At 38.3% G+C, this 13,009-nt stretch overlaps 1 protein-coding gene across 5 annotated transcripts in view; it reads left to right on the top strand.

Moving 5' to 3' along the window:
- Positions 1–13,009, top strand: part of CDK14 (cyclin dependent kinase 14) — a 610,838-nt gene that overhangs the window by 489,343 nt on the left and 108,486 nt on the right. For all 5 annotated transcript variants that reach the window (XM_045519926.2, XM_045519925.2, XM_010959446.3 and 2 more), the window contains one exon: positions 12,694–12,742. In XM_045519926.2, coding sequence (XP_045375882.1) covers positions 12,694–12,742 — 49 coding nt within the window. The remainder of the gene's footprint in view (positions 1–12,693; positions 12,743–13,009) is intronic.

Raw genomic sequence — 13,009 nt, 5'->3', positions numbered from 1 at the left:
TGTAAATTACAGATGGATTTTCAGCTGTAAGGGTTGGCACCCCTAATTCCTGTGTTGTTCGAGGGTCAACTGTATACAATTACAATTTTGAGCACTTCTGTCAGATTGTTCTCCAAAGGGGTCGCACCAGTTGGCTCTGTTACCAGCAGTACATGAGAGCACTTCCTGTCCAGTCTACAGGGTTCAGCCAGACTTTTAGATTTTACCTGGTAGGTGACAGAAAATCTCAATATGATTTTAATTTGTAAGTGCCTTTTTTATGATGAGGTTGAGCATCTTTTCATATGTTTCAGGATCACTTGCTTTTCCTTTTCTGTGAACAGCTAGTATCTTTTGCCCAGTTTGTAATTATGTGTCATTTGTCATTTTCCTATTAATTTCTAGAGATTCTTTATTAGAGAAAGTATCCCATTTTCTATAAAATTTTTTTTTGCTTCTCTGGAATTTAAAAAATTATTCTATTTTTTAAATTGAAATATAGTTGATTTACAATGTTGTTAGATTCTGGTGTACAGCATAGTGATTCAGTTATATACATATATATATTCTTTTTCATTATAGGCTATTACAAACTGATCAATATAGTTCCCTGTGCTATACAATAGGACCTTGTTGTTTATCTATTTCATATATAGTAGTTAGTATCTGCAAATCCCAAACTCCTAATTCATCCACCCCCACCACCACATTTCCCTTTTGGTAACCTTAGGTTTGTTTTCTATGTCTGTGAGTCTATTTCTGGTTTGTAAATAAGTTCATTTGTCATTTTTTTTAGTATAATAATCTCTAGGTCCATCCATGTTGCTGCAAATGGCATTATTTCATTCTTTTTATGGCTGAGTAGTATTCCATTGTATAAATATACCACATCTTCCTTATCCAGTCATCTGTCAATGGACATTTAGGTTGTTTCCATGTCTTGGCTATTGTAAGTAGTGCTGCTATGAACATTGGGGTGCATGTATCTTTTCAAATTAGAGTTTCCTTTGGCTATATGCCAAGAGTGGGAATGCTGGTTCATATGGTAACTTTATTTTTAGTTTTTTAAAGCAATTTTGAAAATAATCCTCACCCTTATATCTTACTAGACTTGCTTAGCTGGAAAATTTTTAGCTCAAGAGAGAAAAATCCATAGTGGTTTACAACAGTGCAGTCATATTTTTGAAAAAGATCAGTTACTGTTATAGATATATGTACAAATTCATATATATGTACACTTGTAGGGAAAGCCAATTTGTGTTTTCAAATGGATTATTTTATGGCCATGATCTGGATCATGAATAAAGCTGAAAGGCTGAGTCTTTTGGTTGTAGCATATTTTAATCTAATTACCTAGCAGGTCTTTAAAAATTAATTTATTTTTATAGTTCATTACTACAGAATAAGTTAAATTTATTTATTAATGCATCAATGTGTATTAAGCACCATTTGTATGGCTAGAGTGTGGGGATATTGCAGTGAACAGAACACACAAGATCCTGGTTGGTCGGAGAGACACATAATGAGTAAAACGTAATGTATGTTAGGTGATGGGGAGTATAATGGAGGAAAATAGAGGGAGAAATAGGTTGAGGAAGTGCTGGGGAAGAGGGTGATTTTAAATTGTAAATGTAACCAAGGAAGTCCTCACAGAAAAGACAACAATTGACTAAGACACGTGAGGGAGAGAGAACCAGGAAAGTATTTGAGGGGAGAACTTTCCAGAGAGAACAGCAAATACAAAGGCCCTGATGTGGGAAAGAGGCGGGGAGGGTAGAAAGTGAGGTCAGAGGTAAGAGCACTAGGTCCGGTCATGAGGGGCTTTGAGGGGCTATGAGGAGTCCTTCACCCCTTTCTCTGAACGAGATAGAAAATGCTGGAAGAAGGTTTTGCACAGGGCGGCGCCTGCTCTGGGTTACATTTTGATAAGATGGAGGCCTGGGGCAGAAGCAGGGAGACCAGTTGGACCATGACAGGAGTCTAGGGGAGAGGTGAACAGGCTGGTCTTACCTTCTCAGCTTCTTTGTTTTAGCTCAGAACTTAACATGTTATCATCCCTTGGAAAGTAAAGCAAAACTGGAGGAACAGTTTAAGAGCAATTGTTAAGATATTAAAAGGACAATCATATAACAGATGGGGGTATACAGTGTTTAACATGTGTGTGTCCTCTTCTGCCCTTACATTTATGCCAATCCAAAATTCCTTAACCTCCACTATCCCCATAGCAGCCAGGCAGCTGGGATGGGCCGCAGCTGCATAAAATAAATAAATACATGTAAGACACGTGTGCGCCCGCACACACACACGTGTGTGTATTACATATAAGAAGGAGCCTAACGTTGGGAGCTGCTGCTTTTCCATCATTTACTTCTATTTAAATTTCTCTCAAAAGAAGTGGAAAGTGGGTCTGTTTCTTCTTTGAACTCGACTGCCTTCTCATTTCTTTTCCGTCACCCTCTGGTTTATGCTCTCAAAAGTACGGGTCTCTCCCTGTCCCCGTCCCCCTCCCCTCCTGTCCCTCTTGTCCTTCTCCCCCCTCTCTCCCCACCTCTCAGAATGTCTCCTCTCATCACCATCCTCAGGGTGCTTGGTGTGGGCCAGCCTCGGAGGGGAGAGGTCACAGCACAGTATCCTTACTTAGCACTTCAGTAATCCTGTCACCTTCGATGAGATTCATCACAGACCAAACCCCATTCTCTAACAAAGAGCCAGCTGCAAAATAACGAGATCTTCCCTTGCACCTGTTTCATAGTTGCTCATTGCCGGGGTGCTTTTGCATATTGCCCTCTGCCTCCGTTTCCGTCCAGGATAGGAAGAGGCTTCCCCGCGTGAGTCCCCGGATCACGCGTCCCTGCCTGCCTTGCCCACGGGTACTTTCTCACGTGGCTCCTGCACCTCTGGTGAAGTGATGCTTGAAATTCTGTGTTATAAGACGGACTTAGCATTAATACTTTTTAAAAAACACATCTTGCGTACGTGTTGGAGGGGTTGTTTGGGCTTTGTAGAATTGTGGTAACCCCAGATCAGGACAGAACCTAGGGAGACATTTGAGGTTTTCCACATTGGTAGAATCAGAGTAAGGACTAAGAATTCTGAGAAGATTTAGGAATTTTCTGCTGTCAAGGAAAACCCCAGGGCTGCTTGAGCTTGGAGTGGGAGTGGTGTTTTAACTGTGTCATAATTATTTAAGCAAATTGAACGTTAGGGCTGGAAGAAGTCCCAGGGTATCTAGTCCTGCTTTCTCCATTGTAAGGCTAGCAACCTGAGGTCAGAGACGGTACAGGACTTCCTCAAAGTCAGTGTCAGAGATGGAAGTAAATCCCAGGTCTCCCTGGCTTTCAGTTCAGTTTTCTGTTTTGCATCGTGGAAAATCATTCTACTGCATCTGCATCATGATTTCTCATTGAGCTTCTTCTAATGAACAACTTACTGACAATTAGTCCATCCAGATAATAATAGAAAAATAGAGATCTCGCCTTTGTATTTAGTAAGATACATAGAACCACAAACATCATTTTGTATGAAATAGTTTGGCCCCGAAATAACATGTAGAGGCCATGTGTCATACTTCTATCCATCTCTTAAATGCTTCCAGCAACAGCTATTTAATGACAAATTACTATTCAGGAGTTTAAAAAAGGAAGGTGCTGTATAGTTCAAGGAGAAAAAAAGGTTGCAATTAAAAGTAATGAAATTTATACAGAAAATAATTTCCAGCCTCTGCTTGTGTCAATACCACCAGCATCCCATTGTTCACACAAAATATCAGTGCAGCAGAGAAGACCTTACTCCGGAAGTTTAGAAGTAGAGAGAGGAAATACTTACCAAATAATAATCCAATCTCCCATGTTAGGTCTTATGAATTCTAAGTTTGTCAGCTACTCCTGGCTAAAATAAGTGAATCCAATGCATTGATTTGTTTAAAATGATGTTGATTTTTAAAAACCTGTTTAGGCCATTATCATAGGGCTCCTGCAAGACACATACAGGACTATGGAAGGGTAACTCTTTTGCTAATACAGAGGTGAAAGGAAAAATCTTGGTTTCTTTTATTTAAGATATGAGTAATATTGTAACCCCCAAATATTCAAGTAACACATGATAAAACAAACTACTGACAGTTAGCTCGGTTTTAAGATCTGATGAAATTTCCTTCACTTACACCGTCCTTGATAGAGTGCTTTGATAACTAACAGACAGGCATGTTTGCAGGGGAGGATATTAAGAAAGGATGTAAGTGTGTATACGCTTTGCCTCGAGAGCCAGCTTTGTACACCTAACTCATAATCTCTTGACTGTAAAAAAAAGACAATTGAATGCCAGCTCCTGCTCTCCACTTGTGCATTAAAATCACAGAATTACATGTAAGGAGTTAGAACAGTATTGACATATCTATGATTTTTATTCTTTTCTGTAACTGTTGCCACAAGAGGGTAGTTTAGGAGAGCTTAAGTATCCTGCCTCCCTGGAATAATACTGCTTCCAGGATGCCACGTCTGTCGTGTGTGTGTAACACAGCTGTGCAGGATGGCCAGTTTTTAAAGCCCATTAGTAGTAGTAGTCGTGGCGGTAGTAGTAGTAATAGCTGGTAGGTGTCAAAAGTTTATTATGCATTAGACACTTTTATCAGCTCTTGAGATGCATTTTCTTATTGAACATTCATGGTAAACCATGAAGTAAGCACTGCTGTTACTCCTGTCTGTGAGGGAAACTGAGGCACCGAAGATTTTTTTTTTTTAAAGCAGTAAGTGCAGGGTCACAGGAGCTTGGAAGCATCAGTCTGGCGTTTCCTGTAAACACAAGGCAGACTTACAAGGGCAAGGCACCCAAGGCAGGTGGAAAGGAGTCGGGAGTGGGAGGAGTATTGTTTATGTTGTTCTGGTTGTTTTTAATAGACTATTTTTTAGAGCATTTTTCGATTCACAGCAAAACTGAGCAGAAGGTACAGAGATTTTTCATATGCCCCTGCCCCTACACATGCACAGCCTCCCCCAGGATCAACATCCCCCCTTAGGATGGTGCATTTGTTAAACTCTGTAAACCTACATTGACACATCATTATACTTCGAAATCCATACACTAGGGTTTGCTTTTGGTTCTGTATGTTCTGTGGGTTTGGACAAATGTATAATGACATGTATGCACCTTATAGTACCAGGCAGAGTGATTTCACATCCCTGAAAAAATCCTCTGTGCTGTGCCCATTCATCCCTTTCTTTCTCCTAACTCCTGGCAACCACTGATCTTTTCACTGTCTCCATAGGGTTGCCTTTTCCAGGAGGTCTTATGGCTAGAAGTGTGCATGTTTTTTGTTTGTTGTTTGTTTGTTTCTTGGTTTTTTAATTGTTGTTGTTGCTGGTTAAAGGAGCTTTGATCTTCTTGTGCTGCTGCTGGCTTTGTGCATTGTTGGGGGTCAAACTTCAAGTCTCTTCCAGTGGAGAGACAGAAAGATGTCATGGTACAGTGACTAAGAGCATGGACTCCACATCCAGACTGTCTGGGTTCAAATCCCAGCTCTGCCACTTACGGGCTGTGTAACATGGGCAAGGTGCCCAGCGTCTCAGTTTCTCTGTGTAAAACAGAGATAACCATATCCCCTTCCCCATAGTATAGTTAGAAGGACTAAAGTGAGTTCATAATTGCAAACCACATAGGACGCAGGAAGTGTTTGTTAAATATCAAATAGGAGGCTTGGGTAACCCAGCTCTTTAGTAACAAATGGTAGCCTGGGTGCAGAATCCTAGTTCAGCCTTTGCCACTAGCCTATATCATGGGCTCAGGCCACTCAACCTTTGTAACCTCAGTGTACTCATTTGTAGGATGAAGTGGTTAGACTGCCTGATTGCTTATGCTTTTCCCCAGGAGGTGCTGAGCGCTCTCTTCCTGATCTCTTTCTCCCTTTGAAAGTTTGGATGGAGGGCTGAGTGGGGACGCATGGAGAGTGAAACCCAAAATCTTTCTTCTTTCTTTTCTGGGAGCTGTAAAGGTTCATTCTCATTTGTGAATAGTACACTTTAGACTGTAATAAATGCCTAACTGATTAAACTTTACTTCTTTAAAGAAAAATGTCTGTGGAAAGAGAAGTGTTCCATGACTTTTAGTTTAAGAAAGGTGTGGTTCGTTTGAAGACCTCATCTGGGAATATGCACTTACAAACCCGCATTTGTACATCTGTTAGAAAAACCCGATGCCTTAGGAAGTAAGAACGTTGAATGAATATAGTAGACGTTTATTTCTACAAGTTACTCAGAGATTGCTCATTTTAAAACACACACCCTTGGTCCGTAAAAGATGATTTGCTGTAGCCAGGGCAGGTCAGGATGCTGCAGTCTCCTGTTTTCAGGACTGAAGATGGCTACTTGGCATTTTAAGGAAGCCCCTCTGGGTGACAGCTACAGGGCAGTGCAATTCTGGTAGCATTAATATGTCACAACGGAGCCTCTCGCCGGTAACGCTGGAGTTGTGTCAGATCACACCCATTGTATATCTGGGGACCAGCAAGTGTTTTAAAGCTGTGAATTGCGGTTGTGCAGACATACATATTATTTCTAAAATGCCTATTAGGATCACTATGCTTTTTTGGTGTTGAGATATCTAAAATCCACATATTCTGGAACAAGTCTAGCCCTATTTGGGATAAACTCTCATTTACTCTGCATGAATTCTGCTTTACTTCTGATCTTAGGACTCTAGGTGGTTTAAATCCAGCTTTTCTACATCTTGGTGAGAATATCAACTGAAATGTTCAGTGCTGGCTTGGTTTTCCTAATAACCATAAGAAATTCAGGTTTGCATAAAAATTCTTATGAATACTTGTAAATGTCATTTTCTTCCATTGGTGGCCCCTTAGTGTTGGGTCCCATGGCTTACTGTCGGCTGCGGAAGGCCTTGTATGTTTTGTGCGCTGCTGTGTCCACACTGCCTGGCAAACAGTAAGCCCAGAAGGAATATTTGTAGGATGTGTGAGAGAATGAATACTCATGTCTTCTAACCTAAAGGATTCAAGGCTATTTTCTGTTACATAAACAAGTAATTAAAGTGATTGTTTGAAGCATCACCAGAGTGATTCATGACTGTGTTTATTGTTCATCCTCATGAACAAAAAGGACTGGACCCTTTTTGCTCCGTTGAAGCAATCCCGAGAAAGCCTTCGGGCCCAGTGCCTCTGCCAGATGACAGCGCGGCCACGGCTCTTGGCTTGAATGGTTACTACTTTCTTATACGCGCAGGAGGAAAGAGTAAATGCATTTGTTAAATGCAAAATAATCCTGAAGAACTAAAATTGTGAGTAGTTGAATATATGGTTTAGAGATGTTAACTATAAAGTATATCTAACATTTCCTGTGGCATTTTGGACACACTCATTTATGTATTGATTTACAAATAGTTATCCCACAATATTATTTAAAAATTGATGTACTGAAGTTTGAGATTTTTAATGATCTTGTCTCTCCTTTCCACCCCCACAGAAAAAAAAAAAGGAAAAGAAACGTGTTCTTACAAATCCTGGCTTAGCCTTTCAAGTCCCTTGAACATATTTGGGGTTTTTAATTGGTTGGTTGATTTGACGATTTACTCACATGTTTTCGTGCTATTGAAGTTAAAAACTCAGTAATATCATATAAGATCTAAAAAGCATTGTCAAGAAGAGGATAAAGGAGAATAAAAATTAAAATTACTCTCCTGGAGTATACAGTCTGTACCTATAAGCAAATGAGTAAATCCCAGTTTAGGTTTTATCTGCTTTCATGCTGCCTCAAGCCTTTTCAGGTTTAGCTCTTTTAAGCTGGGAAACTTTAGAATATGCAGCATGGTTCTCCATCATTTTCCTGTGGAATTCCAATGAATTGCAGTGCATACGCATGGCAGTTTGAGGGAAAACCTTTCCAACCTTCTACCCCCCCCCCCCCCCCCCGTGTGGCAGAGCAAGTGATTTCTTCTCTACCAGCTCTCCCCCCTGGCCGCCCGCCTGGTGCCACCTCCTCTGCAGTGTCCCTGCAATAAGAGGAGAAGGTGAAAACCAGCCTGCAGGTTTAAATTAATTGCACTTCTCAGTTATGCTGCGAGTTAGCCAATGCTTTATATCACGGCATTCTAAACTTCTAGCTTAAACATAATTGGAAAGAAAAAGCTGACATTAAAGTAGTGACAGAATAAACCTAACTGAAGGAGAACAGTATAAAACACTCCTTTGCAAATATTCAAATAATCTCTGAAAATTATTCATAGGCAGTTGAGTATCTATTTTATTAAATATACCTGTTACTGTTTGGGGGCACTAATTTAAGCACCTTTTTGTTTTCAGAGCTTACACAGCTAATTAGGTTGCTTTCATTCTAATGGAATATTACTTTTACTCATGATGGAAACCATTTTTAAAATAGAATTTTAAAAAATCTAATTATAAATATGACACAGGCTCATAGGAGGAAATGTTACAAGTGGCTCCATTTGAAATTGTGTACTTTGACAGTTAGATCTGAAAGATGTCAGATGCAAGAGAACAGGTCCTGCGTGTTCCTGGAGCTAGCTTCAGATATTTGAGTTTACCCTGTCTTCCTTTGGAAGAGAAACAGATGCAGTTAGTGGCTCTGCCTCTGGGCTCCCAGGAGACTGCGTCGATATCCACATTGTAGCACGTCCCCCCCTGTATTTGTAATTCTGTGTTTACATTTCTGTGCCACTCAGCTGTAACCAGGACTTACTTATTTCTGTGTGCCCATTGCCCGGTGCAGTGGCTGGTATACAGGCAGGTGCCCGGGTGACATTTGCTAGAAAAATTAAGACTTTATGTGAGTGGAGTTAGAAGGTGGATGTAAGACTTCATTCTTCCTTATTTTGTCTACTTCTATGTGACATGTTTCACTATCAATTTTGGCTCTCTTATGCACAGCTAAAACTGACATACTGTATTTCTGAAAAAAAAATTTTCTATTAGCATATCCTGTCAAGCTCTAAATAGAGGCAATTCTTAGAACTCATATTTATGTGCAGTCATTAATTGGTAAGAATAATAATTTACTTGTAAATGCGAGATCATATTAATTTTATCTGTAATGGAATTCTTGTTCCTCCTGAAATCATAGCAAATTATTAAAATTGCTTTGTGGGGAGTACAAAATTAAGGCAATCAAATTTGTTTTACAAGGACACTTGATGTAATTAATTTTAAACTATATCTTGCTTTTTAAATACCAGACTTAGATAATAATAGGTTTTTAAACCTCTGTGAAAAGAACTATTCTTCCCATTTCTCCTCTCTTTGTCAGTTAATCCTCAAAACTAGAATATGCTCTGCATCAACTAGGTGAAATGTGTTGCATCTTATGTAATGCAGTCCAGTGGAGGATAAACTCAGACAGTAGACATTCTTTTGAAACAAATAAATACATAATTGTTGGTGAGCACTTTTGCCTATAGCTTTAGAACAATCTATATTAGTAATCAGGGCAGCTGTTCCGCTCATGCCCACCACTGAAGCAAAATGGCTGGTTTCTGTGATTGGTCAGCACCCATGCCTTGTAGAGTATTAAGTGTTTTGACAATTACTCCTGCCTGAGTGATGACTCTGAAACCCCATGAGAATATTAAAGACTTTGTGAATCATCATGAAAAGATTAATGCAGTCTCAGGGTAATATTTGAATTGAATATGAAATTCCAAATCTTTGAAACTTGGGAATTGAAGATCAGTAGTTGCTCAGTTAGTCATCCTAACTCCTTGTTTTTCTGTCAAAACCCAGTGCAATTCATCAGCAATCTTACTTGCTCTACCTGAAAATATTTCAGACTGTTCGCACTCACTGCATTCATTCTGTTGCCATAGCCCAAGTCGTGTTCTCTCTCTCCTGGACTGTTGTAATAATCTTTCATTGGTTTCCCTGCTTCCATCCTTGCCTCCAGTAGTGTATTCTCCAAACAGAACTTAGAGTGATCCCTTAAGAAAAAAATCTAAATCATATGTTAAAGGCCACAAAGTCTGTGTGAGCCAGTCTTCTACCCATTTCTCCTGGGCTGTCTGTTGGCTCCAGCCACCCGGTCCTCCAGGCTCACTCCAACATTGCACTCCCCCTCCTAAGATGTGAGTTCCCTGCAGGAAGGTCTTCCTCTTGGTTCCCACCTGTATCTTCAGTCCCAAGAAGTGTACCTAGCACCGAGTAGTTGCTCAGCAAATAATAGTTGAATAAATGAATCACTGCATGGTATTTCAAGTCATTTCTTTTGAATAAACTCTGTGTTTAGAGATAGGAAGCCAAAGTGTGTTCTTAAATTTCTTTTTGTTCTTTTTTTCTAGTGATATTCTTATATGTGAAACATACCAGAACAAAAACAATATAAATCATTTTGATTTTCTTCTTTAAAAGTCTGTAATTAAAAGCAGATAACAACTAACAAAAGACACCAGCCAACATTAAGCATAATAGTCTATTAAGTATTAAATTGTTTAAAAGAGATGAGATCAGTATGAAAAAGAAACCATTTCATTTTACTGGAGGATGTACACAGATCTTGTCAAAATGAGACACCATATTGTTATGTACAAAGATTTTAAATATCAACCATATCGTTATGTACAAAGAAAGGATAATACCTCCAACTTTGCTTTTCTTTCTCAATATTATCTTGGCTACTCAGGATCTTTTGTGGTTCCATGGGAATCTTATGATTGCTGTTTTCAATTTTTGTTTTTTAAAAAATGCCATTGGAATCCTGATAGAAGTTGCATTAAATCTATAGATGACTTTGAGTAGTATGAAACGTTTTACCAATATATTAATTCTTCCAATCATGAGCATGGAATATCTTTCCATTTATTTTTGTCATCTTCAGTTTCGTTCATCAACGTCTTATAGTTTTCAGTGTACAGATCTTTTACCTACTTGCTTAAATTTATGACTAGGTATTTTATTTTTTTGATGCTGTTGTAAATGAGATTACTTTATTTCTTTTTCAAATAAGTCATTGTTAGTATATAGAAATGCAACTGATTTTTGTATTTTGAATTTGTGTCCTGCAGTTTCACTAAATGTGTCTATTATAACAGTTTTTTGGTGGAGTCTTTATTTTTCTGTGTATAAAATCGTGTCATCTGCAGACAGCAACAATTTTACGTCTTCATTCCAATTCAGATGCCGCCCTCCTCCCCCCCTTTTTTTTTTTTTGCTTGATTGCTCTGACTAGGACTTCCAGTACTCTATTGAATAGAAATAATGAGAGTGGGCACCTTGTCTTGTTCCTCATCTTAAAGGAAAAGCTTTCTACTTTTTATCACTGAGTACAATGTTAGCTGTGGGCTTGTCATGTACGGACTTCATTGTGTTGAAGTATGTTTCATCTGTACCCAGTTTATTGAGAGTTTGTATCATAAATGGCTATTGAATTTTGTCAAATGCATTTTCTCCATCTGTTGAGATGATTGTGTGATTTTTATCTTTCATTCTGTTACTATGATGTATCACACTTACAGATTGCATATGTTGAACCATCTTTGCATCCCAGGGATGCATAATATAAAAGAGACAATATTTTTTTTAATTGCTGGTGGGAAAATGAAAAGTAATCTGTCAGCATCTGTGTGCGTATCATTTGCCAAGCAGTTCTATGTTGAGGAATCTATTTAAAAGAAAAGAAAGCAACAGTATATAGAGATAGATGTGCAAGGATTATTTATTTGTTGTTTGTTTATTTATCTTTCACTTCTCTTGAGATATAACTGACATGCAGCACTGATTAAGGGGTACAGCATGGTTTGACTTCATACATCATGAAATTATTAGTGGGGGTTATTTATTGAAGCATTGTTTTTAAGGAAAAAGATTGGAAACTAAATTTTTATCAGTAGGAGAATGGTCAAGTAATTTATGTACTTCTATCCTATGGAATATTACACAGGTTTAAAACAATTGTTTTTTTTTTATTTTAAGGACTATTTGCTATATATTATTAAATGCTTAAAATTTTAAGAGAAAGTTTATTGCACAACCCATTAAAAATTTTAAATAGTATATATATTTTTTAAAATGGATGGGTTTGTATTTATAAACATGAAGAAGTATGTGGGGAGAGACATACCAAGCCATTGACAATTGCTGTATCATCAGGAGTGAAAAATGGAGAGCAGGAGAAAAGATTATTAAGCATATTCTGTGCCACTTTATTGTTTAACTTGGCAAAGCAAGTGTTATGTTTTACCTTTTTAAGTATAATAAAGATTGTTCAATGATAAATGTAAATATACATTACGGGGCGTTGGTGGTTTGGCTCTGAGTGTGTGTGAATACCCTGTAGTGTAAGGAAGGAGCGCTGGCATTGTGTGTTGGGTCAGAGGTGTCTTCCTAGAGAAGGCAGCAGGTCTCCCTGGGTCCGTGTGTCAGTGTTCTTCTGTAAGTCTGCCTACAGTTTGGAGATCAGGAATTTGCATTTCTTTTTTCAATCCAATTAAAACGTAATTATTCTAAGAAATAATTAACTAGGAAAACAGATTATGAAACAAATCACTCTAGACAAAAAAACAATGCTTCATTGTTTAAAATGAAAATAAGATGTTAAGATCGTCCTGTTTTACTCTGTAAGTGCAATCTAAAGGTAGAGACCTACTATGTCTAGCATAACTATGGCTAAATCAAACACGAACTTTTTAGAAGTTTTTTTTAACATGCTTGCAAAATAGACAGTTGAAACAAAGATTGTTTATCATTTTTCTTTTTTATTTCAGAACGCTTTACCCTGTACAGCTCTAAAAACCTTAGACAAGCATGGAATAAGTAAGTTTTTTTAATACAGATTGTACTCGTTCTCTTTTTCTCTTTTAATTTTTAAAACTCTCCTGATAAGTTTGTCATAGTATTTTGTCATTTCTTTCTCCAATTATCTATTCATCCGTACGTTTAACAACTAAACAGTCATTAAGCTCTAACTGTGTGCCAGCCACCACGTTCTGCCTGAGCCAACACCGTTGTTGGAGTTTGGGTTCCTAGAGTGATGTAGGGTTGCTTCAGAGTTGTAAATCCTGAAATTCATCCTCTCCTAAC

The sequence above is a fragment of the Camelus bactrianus genome, chromosome 7, assembly GCF_048773025.1.
Source record: "Camelus bactrianus isolate YW-2024 breed Bactrian camel chromosome 7, ASM4877302v1, whole genome shotgun sequence".
In the NCBI taxonomy this organism is placed as follows: Eukaryota; Metazoa; Chordata; class Mammalia; order Artiodactyla; family Camelidae; genus Camelus; species Camelus bactrianus.
The sequence above is the reverse complement of the archived record's forward strand: the minus strand, read 5'-3'. Positions and strand labels throughout refer to the sequence as shown.